Genomic DNA, 16,458 nt, shown 5'->3' on the forward strand with positions numbered 1-16,458 from the left:
CAGGACTTACTGGTGGTAGCCGAAAAGGTATATAATAACCGGGAGCCTCCTGAGGACAAGCAGTCTCGCGCCATGGCGGCTGCCAGCAGTAAGCAGACTCGAGACCTGGCCAGAATACTACTAGCTACCGCTGCTGACTTCCCCAAGGAACGAGACCGCCATCTCCAGCAGCTGGCAGACGACACAAGAAAAGGTAAAAGCACCAAGGGGGGGAAGCAGAGGCTGCAGAAGGATCAGTGCGTATACTGCAAGGAGATAGGGCATTGGGCCCGAGATTGTCCAAAAAGAGCCGGCGGGAAGGGAAGCAAGACTGATCGAGTAAAAGTCCTAGAGCTGGATGAACTAAGTGATTAGGGGAGTCAGGGTCCGTACCCTCTCCCCGAACCCAGGGTAACTCTTAAAGTGGAGGGGACCCCTATTGACTTCCTTGTCAACACCGGAGCACAACATTCGGTCCTCCGCACCCCACAAGGAAAACTAGCCAGCAAGAAGTCCTGGGTACAAGGGGCAACTGGTATGAGCCAGTATTCATGGACTACCCGAAGAACAGTAGATTTGGGAACGGGCCAGGTATCCCACTCCTTTATGGTAATACCAGAATGCCCCTACCCACTGTTAGGACGGGACTTACTGACCAAGATTGGAGCTCAGATAACTTTCAGACAAGGGGGGGCCTCAGGTCACCAATGGCAAGGGCCACCCCATCCAGGTCCTGACCATGAAACTGGAGGATGAATACCTCCTCCACCAGGAGGCGCTCCCGAGAGAGGATAATATAGACAGATGGCTACAAGAATTCCCCTCGGTTTGGGCAGAGACAGGGGGGATGGGACTAGCCGCTCACAGGACCCCAGTCCTGGTAGAGCTCAAGCCAGGAGAGAGTCTGGTAAGGATCAAACAATACCCCATGTCTCAGGAGGCCTGGAAGGGGATCCAGCCACACATCCGGAGACTACGAAGCCTAGGGGTACTAGTTCCTTGCCAGTCTGCCTGGAACACCCCCTTACTGCTGGTCAAAAAGCCTCACACAAATGACTACTGACCGGTACAAGACCTCCGGGAAGTAAATAAGAGGGTCGTGGACATACACCCAACTGTTCCCAACCCATATACTCTCTTGAGCTCCTTGGCACCCTCCAGGGTCTGGTATACTGTACTAGATTTAAAGGACGCCTTCTTCAGTCTGCTGTTGGCACCCCAGAGCCAACCCTTGCTCGCCTTTGAGTGGCATGATCCGGAGGAGGGCTACAGTGGGCAACTCACCTGGACACGGCTACCTCAGGGATTCAAAAATTCACCCACCATCTTCGACGAGGCTCTACACGAGGACCTGGTATTTACAGACACCTTCTCTGGCTGGGTGGAGGCCTACCCAACCAAGCATGAAATGGCTCAGACGGTGGCTAAGAAGCTACTAGAAGACATCTTACTCAGGTATGGTTTTCCTGCCATGGTAGGATCAGACAATGGACCAGCTTTTATCTCGCAGGTAACACAGGCAGTAGCCAAGGCGGTGGGGGCAAACTGGAAATTACATTGTGCTTATAGGCCCCAGAGCTCAGGACAGATAGAAAGAATGAATAGAACCCTAAAAGAGACCCTTACCAAATTAACCATGGAGACTGGCGGGGACTGGGTGACTCTCCTACCGTACGCCCTTTACCGGGTTAGAAACACTCCTTACACTCTGGGTTTTACTCCCTACGAGATCATGTTTGGCAGGCCACCCCCTGTTATTCCCAGCCTTCGAGCTGAACTTATTGCTGAGTTTAAAGATCAAGAACTTTTTCTTTCCTTGAGCGGGCTCCAGAGGGCGCACGAGGACATTTGGCTGCGCCTCCGTGCCATCTACGAGGCTGGCCCGATCCCGACACCTCATCCCAGTACAGGCCAGGAGACTGGGTCTACGTCAAGAGGCACCACCGAGAGACTCTCGAGCCGCGCTGGAAGGGACCCTACATCGTGGTGTTGACAACCTCCACCGCTCTCAAGGTAGACGGCATCGCGACCTGGGTCCATCACACCCACGCTCAGCCAGCGGACCCCTCCTCGATCCGGAAGGACGTTGTCACGCGATGGGCCATCAGTCGGGACCAACACAACCCGCTCAAGCTCAAGCTACAGCGCATTTGACCTACCTAATATTGGTAACTCTGTTAACTCTGCTTGTCATTGCTCATGCTGCCGGGAGTCCCCACGCCCCCCAAAACATCACCTGGCAGATCATAGACACCAGCTCGGGGACAATACTTAATCAGACGTCCCAGAGCCACCCCAGGGACACTTGGTTCCCAGAACTTTGCGTAAACCTCCCAACTCTGTTCCCCTTGTCACCATAAATGCAGCCGGTCCCATGATTGGGTCCCTAAGCTACATGACAAGGGGGGAATGAAAGGGCGGGCCTACGCCAGCCGACTCCATCTTGTTCTGTGTCCTTCACCTTGACCACACCTCATCCCCTTGAGTAACCCCCCCCCCCTCACCTGCCTAACAGGACTCGACCCTTCCCCAGGACCCTTCCCCAGCCAATCGGCTGAGGCCATAGCCATTACCTCACCAACTGCCCCCAGGCCCCAATAAAACCTTTGTCCTTTTGAAACTCGCTCTCTTTCCCTGGTATCTCACCGCTGCGTCGGTGCAGGTAGGGGATTGAGCTCGAGCTAGCTTGAATAAAGGCTCTTTGCTTTTGCATCGGACTCGGCTCCCTAGTGGTCTTTGGGGATCACGAATTCTGGGCATAACACCCTCTATATGATGTCAAAGTCGATTACATGGAGGGATGTACCAGGAGAAGACGAACATATTTGAGGTGTGACAGAGATGTGCTAGACGACACGCGTAGAGATTGGGCCCTTCCTCGGATGAGGACCTGTCCTGCCTCGTGTTTTGGAACAACCACCTATGGGAGGGGCCTGAGGCATCTTCAGAAATAGGGTTATGGGTCAGAGTCCCCTGTAGTAGCCTAATTCACCACAGGGCACAGACACAGAAAGGGAAGTAATGGCAGATCCATTCGGAAATAGCAATTCCAGAACCTGGACATCTGGATCCGTGTAGGTGAAGGAGGGGATACAAAACAGAAATCTGAGGTTGCTGCTAAGGCCTGTATGGTCTTAGGTTCACTGGGCCCGTCCCAGTGTAGCAGCTAAGAAGACAGGATGCGTCTGTGTGAGTCTGTGTTTCTGTATTGGATGAAAGATGATGGATTAGCTCATTTATCTCGAAGTATGTCCAACTGAAGTGCCTGTCAAAAGCCTGCATTACCGCGTGCAACAGATACTTGAACACCAGCTTGATGTTCAGGTGGCCACGGGGCATTTAACTTTGGGAGCTGTGAGTATGCATAGCGCTAATGACTAACAACATGGGAATACAGGACACAGAAAACTGCACACCGATTTCTGGAGAATGTCAACATTTAAAGAATGAGAAGTGAACAGGGAGCCAGCGACAAAGCACCTCCGTCACCAGGGAGGTTTTCTATGAAACGGTACAGATGAGAGCTTTGCCCCGATGGAGGAAGAAGTGCTCTTGTATTTGACAATTAAAGATGGACTCACATGATTTGCAATTTTGTATGCTTCTCACGGTACCATGTCAGGGAAGAAAATAATAACAATGAATAATTATAAGGAAATAAGTTAAGCAATTCTGCAAAGGCATCAACCAATCCAAGCACCTGGGTGGGTCAGGGTGGGAAGGCAGTATGAGGCTGGACCAGGGAAGGGCCTGGAGACCAGCACATGGGGAGACTCAGGAAGAGTGACAGACCAACAGGACGGCGTCAGTACAGAGGGGACATGGCTGTAGTGGAGGGATATGGAAAGAAATGGAATTATTAGTAGAGCATGGGTGAAGGTGAGGAAAAGGGGGGAGGATGAGTAAGAAGCAGGACAGAAGAAAATGGGAACTGAATAATGAGAAAAATGGAAAGACGGGGGTAAGGATCCGAGGACTCAGCACCACGTAAGGCTCCATCTTGATACATTAGGGATTCCAATTTCCACACGTGTGAAACACTGGGAGGGCTCAAGATGGGTTTTCTCAAAACTGGCTGCATATTAGAGCTGCTTTGTTTTGTTAAATCAAATCTCTCACAGTGGCTCTACTGTGATGGGCAGATCACATATATAAAAATATCTCAGGGGGAAGTCTAGGCATCAATATTTTAAAAAAAATTAATGTTTATTTCTTGAGAGAGGGGTGGGGGAGGAGCAGAGAAAGAGGGAGGCACAGAACCCAAAGCAGGTTCCAGGCTCTGAGTTGTCAGCACAGAGCCCAATGTGGGGCTTGACCTCATAAACCATAAGATCATGACCCGAGCCGAAGTCAGACCTTTAACTGCCTGATATTTTTTTTATTTTTTTTTTTAACTTTTATTCATTTTTGAGACAGAGAGAGACAGAGGATGAGCGGGGAAGGGGCAGAGAGAGGGAGACACAGAATCTGAGGCAGGCTCCAGGCTCTGAGCCGTCAGCACAGAGCCCAATGCGGGGCTCGAACTCACAGACTGCAAGATCATGACCTGAGCCGAAGTCGGTCACTCAACCGACTGAGCCACCCAGGTGCCCTCTGACTGATATTTTTAAAGGCTGCTCAGGAATATCTCTATATTCATTAAGGATCAAGAACACCAATGAAAGTTGTACAATTTTAAGAATAGCATCCATAGAGCATGGACTAGACTTAACTACTGATACGAAAATCTACATCTTCAAAATATTAAAATTACATACCAAGATCTGTATCTTTAATACACAGCAGTTGGTGTTTCGAGAAAACCAGCAATGTGTGAAATGAGACCTAAGACAACACAGCATGATATTCGTTGATGCCAAACCTGCAGCGTTTCACTGATGGCCTACAAAAAGCTCTTTCAGGCCAAAAATCATTCTCACTCATGCCACCAACTTCCCCCTCAAGACGAGATATGCTAGTACTCTGATTGCACCTCATTTCCAGGTATGGAAGGTGCAGATGGTGTTTTGTGACAGCACTGCCCTGGAGGGGCAAGGCCGGGGTGCTCAGGACCCATACACATGAGAATCACGCTGTTCCTGTTTCAATACTCAGGCATCAGAGATATAAAGTCAGAGGACCAATTTATAAGGACCTGATTACTCACACCTTTATGCCTAACCTATCTGCTTCTCGCAGTCAAGGATGTTTCCACCAAGAAGGTGCTGCAATAATCGAGAATGTACTTCCTCAGGCCAAGGCAGTCTCGGGGCCACATTGAAAATGATAGATTCGGAATGCCCTGGTTAAAATATACTTAGCATAATACCCTCCAGTTCCATCCACGTAGTTGCAAATGGCAAGATTTCATTCTTTTTGATTGCCGACTAATACTCCATTGTGTATATATATATATATATATATATATATATATACACACACACCCCATCTTCTTTATCCATTCATCCATCGATGGACATTTGGGCTCTTTCCATACTTAGGCTATTGTTGACATAGTGCTGCTATAAACATGGGGGTGCATGTGTCCCTTCAAAACAGCACACCCGTATCCCGTGGATACCCAGTAGTATCCTAGTAGTGCAATTGCTGGGTCGTAGGGTAGTTCTAGTTTTAGTTTTTTGAGGAACCTCCATACTATTTTCCACAGTGGGTATTATGCCAAGTGAAATCAGTCAGTCAGAGAAAGACAAAAATCCTATGACGTCACTCATATGAGGACCTTAAGAGACAAAACAGATGAACATAAGGGAAGGGAAACAAAAATAATATAAAAACAGGGAGGGGGACAAAACAGAAGAGACTCATAAATATGGACAACAAACTGAGGGTTACGGAGGGGTTGTGGGAGGGGGGATGGGCTAAATGGGTAAGGGGCACCAGGGAATCTACTCCTGAAATGATTGTTGCGCTATATGCTAACTAATTTGGATGTAAATTTAAAAAAATAAATAAATAAAACAAGTTAGTAAAAAAATAAAAATAAATAAAATGTACTTAAAATCTGTTATCCAAGGAGCTCTCTGCTGGACAGTCTCTGTTCACTGTCACCTTTGCTTCTAATGTTCTTACTCTTTCCGACACCAGAATAGTAACTAAAAGTAAATGAGGTGATACTGTGCTGGGTCAGTGCGGAAAGACAGGGCTGGCGAGGGCTGGGTGGGTGCAGCACAGAATTTATTTTGTCATTCTTATGAGGCAGGGACAGGTCCCAGTTCTAAATCATTTTGCTTTGTTTACACATTTTTCTCTCAATAGGAAATCGATTTCCTTTTATTTCCAGGCCCTTGAAGGATGTTTTATAGCCATGCCACTCTTTTACCACATGCCAGGAGTAACATTTAAAATACTAATTATAAGTCTTTATCTCTTGGTGCTTAAGTAACTTTTAAAGATAGAGCCATATAAACACAAATGACACTCTATCTTCATAATCTGCATGGTTCAGGAAGTTATTTAAATATGAATCTTTAAAGGCAAAGAAAGATCTATTTTATAAAGAGATACATAGGGAAATTAACTGTTTCAGCCAGCAAATGCCAGAAATCAGCTTTTGATCCCCCAAGGCAGACATTTTTTGAGATACAGTTCTACCACATAACTGCTATCATTTTCTTAGTTACACTTTCCAGCTCCCTGCTGGCTTTTTTTATTTTTTTATTTTTTATGTATAAACTTACTTTTACTTCCAATTATGTTATTATAGAGATAAGAATCAGGTCTAATTAAATAAGAACATGACAACGAGTGTCATTCCTTTATCTGTATACACTGCAATGTTGCTGCCCATATAAGTGCCTCGGTAAAGACAAATGTAGTTCTTGAGGCCCACCAATCAACTAGAAACAGAGGCCAATGTGTTTATACCTTCCCATTCATTCTGCTTGTCCACATGTCTCCCTTCTGTCAACCTGGAATAAACATATTAAGCATCAACTCTATTGAGCACCTGTGATATGCTAGGCACTATTGATGTGGATGCTATAAACTAATTTTTAATTGTCTTGAGAGTTCTGCCCTCAAGACAAACGGTTGAAAGGGTGGATTCCGTCAATATGACACATGCCGTAAGCAAGAGAGGAATAAAATGTACTGTGGCCTTTTCTCCACTGCCATATACAGCAGGGGGTATCCACGCATGGAAGTGCGTACATGTGAATTTCCACTGTCCATGCTATAATGTCATCCCTTTTATCACCCAAGAAAGTATATCTTAATCCGATGAATAAAAGAGACATAGCACGGAACTATTTCTAGACTATGTTAACAACAGCGCCATGTGAATTTGGTAACAATTCATCCTTTGGATGACTAGGTACCGCATGGGTGATACGTCTTGCGTGTTGAGGCAGCACGGTGATAAAAAAAAGACACTGACCTCTTGGGGTCTTCAGCGTGGGGTGAGGGCAAGAGAGAAGAAAATAGGATCATTTGAGAAGGGGAGTCACAGAGAGTGTGTGAGCTGGAAGGGGGTCAGCACTAAGCCTCGAGGGAAGTTTTCTCTGAGGAGGTGACATTTTGGGCAGAGTTCTGTACGAAGAAAGTGGGCCAGCCTTGCAAAATCTGGGTTAAGAAGAGTACTCTTGGGCAACAGAAAACAGTGTGCAGAAGCACTGAGAAGAACGTGAACCGTTTCTTCCCTAATGTCTCACACTGATGAGGAGTGATGATGTGGGACGAGGTATGATGAGTGTTTTGTGTCACAGCAGTGGATCACAGAAGCGTGGCTGCACAGCTCTGTGTCCAGGTGGGGTGCAAGAGCAGGGACCATCAAGGAAGGATGAACACCGCCAAGGCATGCCTCCTCAGAAGGGAAATAATGTGAAGGACAAGAAGGCTCATCAAGCTGTACATGGAAGGGAAGCGGCTAACTGGAGGAAAGTGAGAAAGAGGAAGCCACACGCTTTCGGTCAGGTGAGCTGGTGGTTCAGGAGCAAAGCACGTGCAAAGGAAAAGAAGGCAAACGCGGAGCCGGGGGAATCGGGAGGCGCACGTGAAGGCTTATGTTTGTCGTCAGGGTCTTTAGGCTGATGCTCTACTATTCTGAACTATTTATATATGCTATATACTAAGACATGTAGACACGTAAATGGAGTTATGTGCATTAATTATATATTATACTAATGCATATTTAGTATGCGTTATATATACATTATTACGTATCATTATGGTATACTTATATAATATACAATATGTCATTTACTAACAATTTGGAGCCATTCAAATGCTCTAAAAAGTAAAAATGGCCTTCCTGGCCTGAAACTAACTTAAAATTATTGAATCTGACTCTCAGATATGGAGGACGATCTACATCAGTGGTCTTTATGTGTCTGGACACTGAACCCCTCGGGTTTATTATTTTAATATCAATAACCGAAGTATTGCTCATAGAACCTCAGATCCCAGAAAGGTGAAGTGACATCTTGGTTGTCTGTGTTTCTAAACATCTCCCTAGATAATTCTGCAGTACAGCCAATTTGGAAAGTACTAGACTCTACTATCCCAAAAGCCCTCGAGGAAGAATATGATTACTTCTTTATGACTTACGCACAGAATACAAAAAAAAAAAAAAAAAAAAAAACCAACATAGTTTGAGATAACTTATAATTAATTTAAATGCAGTAAGTATGCGGTTAATAATAAGACAAGTCAAGGAGAAAGATTTTGCCGATTTCTGTAGTTTCACAGATACCATTTACTATGAAATCCAGATTTTCTCTGTTGTGATGATTCCATGTTATGTCCAGGTAACCACTGTCTGACAATGTCATCCACCAACTCATTAACGTAGTCCTCTGCCTTTATCGCCAAGGGAAAATTAACCCATACTTACAAAAGGTCCAACAATTTGGAATTTTCAACTATACATCTAATACTTGAAAACATCAATATATTAAAAATACTACTATATTAATTAAGTGTATTCGGTGTATTAAACTCTTAAAAATCAAGTATAAACTGATCAAATAGCTGCGTTTACATCTAATAACTAGTTAATTCTCCTTTAAAGTCAATATAAATACATTTTTATGTGACAAGTAAACATAAGTCTCAAGCTTTTTAAGCCAGATTATGCCATATAATGAGCCTGAAGTTCATTTTCATTTCCTTTTTTTTTTTTTAAGTTTATTTATTTTGAGAAAGAGAGAGCACAAGCAGGCTAGGGTCAGACAGAAGGAGAGACAGAATCCCAAGCAGGCTCTGCACTGTCAGCACACAGCCTGATGTAGGGCTTGAACTCACAAACTGTGAGATCATGACCTGAGCCGAGATCAAGAGTCAGACGCTAACCAGGTAGGCCACCCAGGTGCCCCTTGTTTTCATTTCTTAAGCAATTTCTGAAGCGTCGCATTATACAATGCCCATGGAAACAACCGTTTTGCATAGCGCCTTGTACCATATGGGTAGTTACCTGTATGACGCTGTCCCCGGGGCTCATGTCTGTATAAACGTAGACATCATAGGATATTTCAGGGAAGGTTGGAGTGTTATCATTTGCATCCATCACCCGGATATTGACAATAACTGGCTCGCTTTCTTGCACACCATCAAATGCTGTTATCTTTGGGGATGAAAAACACACGTAACAGGTAAGTCATGCAAACATAAGCAGTACTGAATTCAGTCCTATGATTTAAGGCATTTCTCATATATAATTTCAGTTTTAAAAGGGTGCCAAAATGTTTTGTTGATAGAAATAACAAACTTATAATAATACACATAAGCAACGTGCTTTAATGCACTAAGAAGCAATTACAAAGGATTCTGTTTTATTTTTAATGTATTCAATTCCAAGCACATGTAAATAAGCAGATATGTAAAGTGTTAGAGAAGCTTGGAGTGGGCCAGTAACATTGGTTCTTAGGAGTTAACTACTATTTAATTTTTAAAAATTAATAGGAAAATATTCTTCCATTTTACATATTTTATATATAATTCCATAGATGCTTTTAGAGCCAACATGCTTATATTGATAACTCAAGAAAGTAGGCGCCCTAGGGATGCGATGTCTTTTTCTGGTAATTTACAAAATGGAAGTTTTAAAGGACTTACTGATGTTACTTAATAGTGCTATGTTAATTACATCGTTAACATTTTAGGAAGGTCTGACAAACAAAGTCCGCACTGCCACGCCACCATTTTTGTTCTGAATGACTTCTGAAATCCACTCTGTGTCTAAGTTCGCAATGTCACTGAGGGTTTCTGGAAGCTGTGGCTTTGCTGTGTAAAGAAGGGTCTCCAGAAAGGAGTCTTCTGTAGGTCCTAAGTCCTTTCCACTGGCTCATTTTCCTCTTATATCTGAATAAAATACGGCTCATAAATTTGGATAATACAACTTTCTTTTTATCTATATCCACCTCTCACCCCCACAAATCATGTATGTGTTTGTGTAACAGAATACAGAATACATAGGATATATAGAACATAGAATATAGAATATAATGTATATATTCTATTATATATATACAGCTTTAATAATCTCCCCTCACCATTTTTTTTCTTAACTAACCTGAACCGGGCTTCCTCCATCAGATAATTCCCTGTTGGAGAGAGGGAAGGCTGTCCTGTGTGTTACCAGATGCATATCGGCATCCTTGGGCTCTACCTACCTGATGCAGTAGATCCTGTAGTGATGACCAAAACTGTCTTGCAGACATTGCCAAATGTTCCCAGGGCTCGGCAGGGGGGTAGGGGGGTGGGGGTGGGACAGGGCTTGGGGGTGCAGGGATCATCCCAGTGGAGAACCACTGGCCTAACCCTATGTCAAAATATAAAATGTAATAACAAAAACCATAAAATAAATTAAAATAAAGTAAGGGTTAGGAAATAATTCTTTACTTGTGGATTCTAGTTTATACTATCTCAATTGAAGTCAATTATAAGTGCATGGTGAAGAATGAAAGTCTCATTTTCCTGTTTTCATCTTGAAAATTATTTTTCTTTTTTTTTGGTAAACAATGATAACATAGCTGTACAAACTTATAAACAGAAAAAAGAGAAACACATGTAAAGAATTTTATTACTGATAGTCTCAATTCTCAGTTACTTGAAAATACTGCATTTTTTCCCTAAGTCACAGACCTCTTCAGTTTTAACGTTTATTTATTTTTGAGACAGAGAGGGACAGAGCATGAACGGGGGAGAGGCAGAGAGAGAGCGAGACACAGAACCTGAAACAGTCTCCAGGCTCTGAGCCATCAGCACAGAGCCCGATGCGGGGCTCGAACTCACGGACCACAAGATCGTGACCTGAGCTGAAGTTGGATGCTTAAACGACTGAGCCACCCAGGCGCCCCACGGACCTCTCCAGTTTTAAACAGACATCACTTTCCGTTACACGTACGTGAACACACATAAATAATAAATCTTTTTACCGAAAAAGTGTAAGTTTGCTGCTCTTCTCGGTCCACTGGTTGAAGTAGGGTGAGGTAGCGAGTGATACCGGTCTGTGTGACGGTGAAGACTGAGGTGTAATCGTTGAGAAAAAGGTGAAGCTCTGGGTCTTTCGTCTTTGAGAAAACAAAAAAAAGTTGAATAAACAATGCAGCTATTAGTTCATGAACTGTAAATTAATTTGACAAATCTGTTACAAAACCATCCATGAGTGTCAAAAGAATTTCCAAAGAAAAGATAGGGTTTACTACACATTTACTCATCACTGAGCTGAATTATGCAAAGACAATGACTCACTTTGTGGAAAACAACATAGTGGAATAACTGTAAGTATTATTAATGTAAAAAAAGGAAATAAATAAGATAGATAACAATCCAATTGAATATGTTCTTATTGGCTTATGATATCAATATTCTCCAGAACTTCACTGAGCTCAAGGAATAAGAAGTAAATGCAAGAGAAGAAAATTGGAGCCCCAAAGTTTAGCTGTAGGATTGTACAACTACTTGATTTGTGGTAACAAAGCACCCACATGCATATTACTATTCTGTTCTCATGTTTAATGTAAAATAGAAATAAGACTGGTTATGTATAATTCATTACCTATAAATACCATGCTCGTTCTTTCATATTTTAATGCTGTAAAGATTCTCCAAGGGGAAACATAATGTTCATTTTAATTTAAAAATTTCTGATAATCAGATTGAAGGTGTATGAGTTGGGTGTGTGTGTCTGATAAAAGAGCCCAGAAACATGATATGTACATAGAGAAGTGATTGCAAAAGTTCAAAACAGAGAACATTCACTAAGCAGGGGAAACTCTTCACAGTCTATTGACGTCCCTGAATGAGAAGACATCCATCTCTGCATTTTCAAGAAAGAACAAGGACACGAAGTGGGGAGGTGTGCATTGGTGTCTGCATAGTGGAGTCAGAGGGCAAGTGCACCAAAGGAAAGAGGGGTATCTGGGACGGACGGCTTCTGATAAGGCTATGACAACAACAGCAACAGAGATGCACAGGGAGGTGAGGCATTTTTATAGATTTGGGCAACTTTAAAAATTATGCAGTGACGGAAAAGGGAGATCGGGAGATACAGGCATCCAGTTATGGAAGGAATAAGTCGTGGGGATGAATGTCACCACACAGGGAATACAGTCAGTGGTACCGTAACAGTGTCATCGTGCGGTGACAGATGGCGGGTACTCGTGTGGTGGGCATGACATAATGCAGACAGAAGTCAAATCCCTGTGTTGTGCACCTGAAACTAATGTAGCTCTGTGTGTCAACTATATTCAAAAAAGTGCCCAACACATGGTATGCATAGCGTAGTGTGAAATGCAATTTAATATCATAGATTCCTTTTCTACATCTGAAATCGGGGGCTGAGGGCAGAGTATAGACTTAAAAATTGTTAAAGACATGTTAAATTTGACTTAAAAAATTAGCACTCACATTTTAAACATTTTTATGTGAAATTGAGAAAGTTGATATCTGTACTGCTATATTAAAAGGTGGTCCTGATGCAACCCACAGATGCTGAAATCTATACATCTTGTTAAAGCTTCTGTATGTATATATTCTGAATAACTTTGAAATGAATGGTTTCATTTGAACCTCACACAGTTCTGTATTTGTGATATCACCTTAGATATTTGAGATATCACTTAGCTATATCATTGCAGCTTCTAGGTCCATAGAAGACTTAAAGTCTTCTATGGAAGATTTTGATACAAGTCCAGTATGCTACATTTATTGATCCTACAACAATAAAAAAAGTGAATACGATAGACAATAATTTCCATTGATCTCTTTATTATAAAATAATCAAAATTGTTCAGAGCCGTGAAAAGTCAGAGGCTTTACATGGATACTTTCAAACAGGAACCTCAGTTTCCGTGTCAGCATCATGGCCCCATATGGCTAGCAGGTGGTGGGGGGGGGTTGATTAATCAAACATATTAGTTAATAAAAAGTTAAATTATTTTAAAAAATAGATGATAAAATGCATATAAATTCAACATATTTTAAGCCATAATTTGAGGTTCCTTCTTACTGTGTGTGTACTTTAAAGTCAATTTCAATAAAATTTGATGGTTATTTTTAAGTGATCGAGAAAGTTAAAAGGCAGTTTCAATTAACAGCAATTACCAACCAGGGTAAAATCACTAGGCTGCTAAATTCATGTATTTTTTCCTGTTCTCCGAGTGTCCCAACAGTGATGTTGAGCAATGCAGCATCCTATACTCAAACCTCTACGTGGCCAGTAATCCGAGCTGAGCAAGCTCTGCCCCGTGACCTAATAGAGCAAATATTTGCTTCTTTCCCTTTGTTCAGATCCCTCAGTCCTTCTCTACTTTCCTCATAACTAATGTTCTCCCAATTTCTTTCTTCCTTCCCCCTGGAGTCTCTGTTGGTAAATTTGTTGGGTATAATGCCTTCAGAGACTCACCACATGTTGTGAGCATTTTCTTTGTTATGTCAGGTGTGGTGATGGTGCAGGACTGCGGTGAGCGCCGGGCCGTGCACCATGGTACACACACGCGACACCGCACCACCCGGTCGTGCCACTGACCACGCCGTTTGTTCTCCCGGTTTATGAAAGCCACGAGACCCTCACTTCAAATGCTTCCTGTTTCAAGATGACACGCCCGCCAGGACTTCAGAAACAGACTCTTACGTTTGATAATGAGAAACATTAAAGACTTTTTGATAATTTGCTGGTCTTCAAGTCCCGTTGCAACTAGCTAGAGACTAAAATACGACTTTCCAGACCTGCGGATTGTTTTTTTTGTGAAAAAGATAATATAACACATAAAGCTATCACTGTCAATGGCATTTTATAGCTCATGCCAATCTTTCCTGCTCAGTTAATCTCTGGTTAAATTATAACTTGTGAAATTTACGGATACTTACCATAGTAACCTTCAAAATCTATGTATAGGGTACTTAGACGCTAATGGTGAATACCTGGATATTTCTTTGAGGCCAAGAATTGAAGAAGGCAGATTTGGAAATATGCAGCCAATTACTACTCAAAGCTTAATACCTAGGACTTATTTTTAAGGCTAATACTAGTTTCGGGTGTGGTATATTATGAGTGTAAAATGGACAGAAAATGCTCTGACTTCTTATTTTTTTTTTAATGTTCATTTAGTTTTGAGAGAGACAGACAGAGCATGAGAGGGGGAGGGGCAAAGAGAGAGGGGGACACAGAATCCAAAACAGGCTCCAGGCTCCAAGCTGTTAGCACAGAGCCTGACATGGGGCTTGAACCCATGAAATGTGAGATCATTACCTGAGCTGAGGTCGGATGCTTAACCCACTGAGCCACCCAAGCACTCCATCTGACTTCTTATTCTTACAGGGTCAGTACTTTTAATGCAGCCCTTGTGTTTAAAAATTTGTTTAAAATACACATTAGTTTTTTTAAAATCAGTATGTACACAGAAGGCTGATTAATAAATTTTCCTTTTCCCTCTGACATAAGGTAATATTATATTATCTGAAGTATATAGTAACTATACATGATAAGTGTGTCATTTCATTGGTTTGTGTATTATTCTCTGGGAGGGTAAAATAAACACTGATATTCACTCACAGCACAGAAAAATTGAAGACAAAAGTAAGGACATATACAAATGCAAAGGTAAACAACATGTGAATGTAAAATTTAAAATCTTATCATGTAGAAGAAATCCATTCAAATATAACAATCAACTGGATTTGAAGCCAATTTGGGGTTTCCAATGAGAACCAGAATACTGTATCTCTCTCCCACACACACACACACACACACACACGTTTATATGCATCCTCATATATATATACACATACAACACAAAAATGTATGTATATGTGCACATATATACATATGCATACTTAGGTAAATTATGAAGCATAAGGGGAAATGACAGAAATTAATCTCATCTGCCAATGTGAATTGGTCAACAGTTGTTGTCTTCAGACAACCTTGTTCAAAAGAGTTCAATCCCAAGCTTAGAGTCTTTCAGAAACACAATGATGAATTACTAATGTTTGTCATAAACTGAAAAACATTAAAAAATTGAACAATCTTTGCTAAAGTTCACATAAAATTTGGATTCCATACAATTCATTCTACTATAACCAATAATATGATGAACATAAAATTAAATTAACATCTCCACAGACATATATAAAGTCGTTGTAGATGTCTTTATAACGGATACTGAAGGAAGTGTCTACTTGTTTTACGGAAAAGAAAGAGAACTAGGAAATGAACCACAGCAATTCACAAAAGAGCAAACACAAAATGAATGCCTAGTACCTACAGGAACTCCCCCTGGAGGAACCTATATGCAAATTAAACATTAAATAGAAACATGTAAGCATAAATGACCACAGACATACATATGGCTTACAAGTATACTCTAGTAAAAAACAAATAAACAACAGCAACAACGTTTTCTAGTGCATTTAAACTAATAACTTTTTTCACAGTGTATTTTTTTTCTTAATATTCTGACATAACATACATACGACAGCATAATGATATGTATAAAGCATACCAGGACCGTGGACCTTTAAGACCATATTGCATTAAGTTTTAAGGACACCTTTATTCTGAAAACAGTAACGCTTTATGCAGGACGTGAACCCACATGGAATTCTAAATGACTTGCTGCCTTCCTACGAGCCAAATGGGTACCCTCGGTTGATTACTATTCCCCATTATTTACTTACTTTTTATAACCGGAATCCAATCATCAGCTCTTAGTAGTTCTGCTTACTGAAAACATGGTGGTTTCAGATATCATCTTAAATACCTTGGGCGTGTCTTGCCCTATCTACCTGCTGGGCTATTTTGAAAGTATGATGTAAGAGCACTTAAAAAAAAAAAAAAAAAAACAACCCAGAATGTGACTCCTATTACCTCTCTATATGACATATGTACCTTTATGTGGACATTTATACATCAATAGAAAAGGAACACTGACACAAATATTTTTGTTTACTTTTTTTTTTTAGTTTCACTGTGACCGTTAATATTCCTTCTACCCCAAAATCTACACTGCTGATAACTCCACTCACCGATCCCTGCTACTA

At 41.8% G+C, this 16,458-nt stretch overlaps 1 protein-coding gene across 14 annotated transcripts in view; it reads right to left on the reverse strand.

Moving 5' to 3' along the window:
• The window catches only part of PCDH15 (protocadherin related 15), a 926,293-nt gene that overhangs the window by 333,637 nt on the left and 576,198 nt on the right, over positions 1 to 16,458 (reverse strand). For all 14 annotated transcript variants that reach the window (XM_053207164.1, XM_053207165.1, XM_053207167.1 and 11 more), the window contains 2 exons: positions 11,352 to 11,486; positions 9,389 to 9,538 (listed from right to left, as the gene is read on the reverse strand). In XM_053207164.1, the coding sequence (XP_053063139.1) occupies positions 9,389 to 9,538; positions 11,352 to 11,486 (285 nt within the window). The remainder of the gene's footprint in view (positions 1 to 9,388; positions 9,539 to 11,351; positions 11,487 to 16,458) is intronic.

This window comes from Acinonyx jubatus, chromosome D2 (assembly GCF_027475565.1).
Source record: "Acinonyx jubatus isolate Ajub_Pintada_27869175 chromosome D2, VMU_Ajub_asm_v1.0, whole genome shotgun sequence".
In the NCBI taxonomy this organism is placed as follows: domain Eukaryota; kingdom Metazoa; phylum Chordata; class Mammalia; order Carnivora; family Felidae; genus Acinonyx; species Acinonyx jubatus.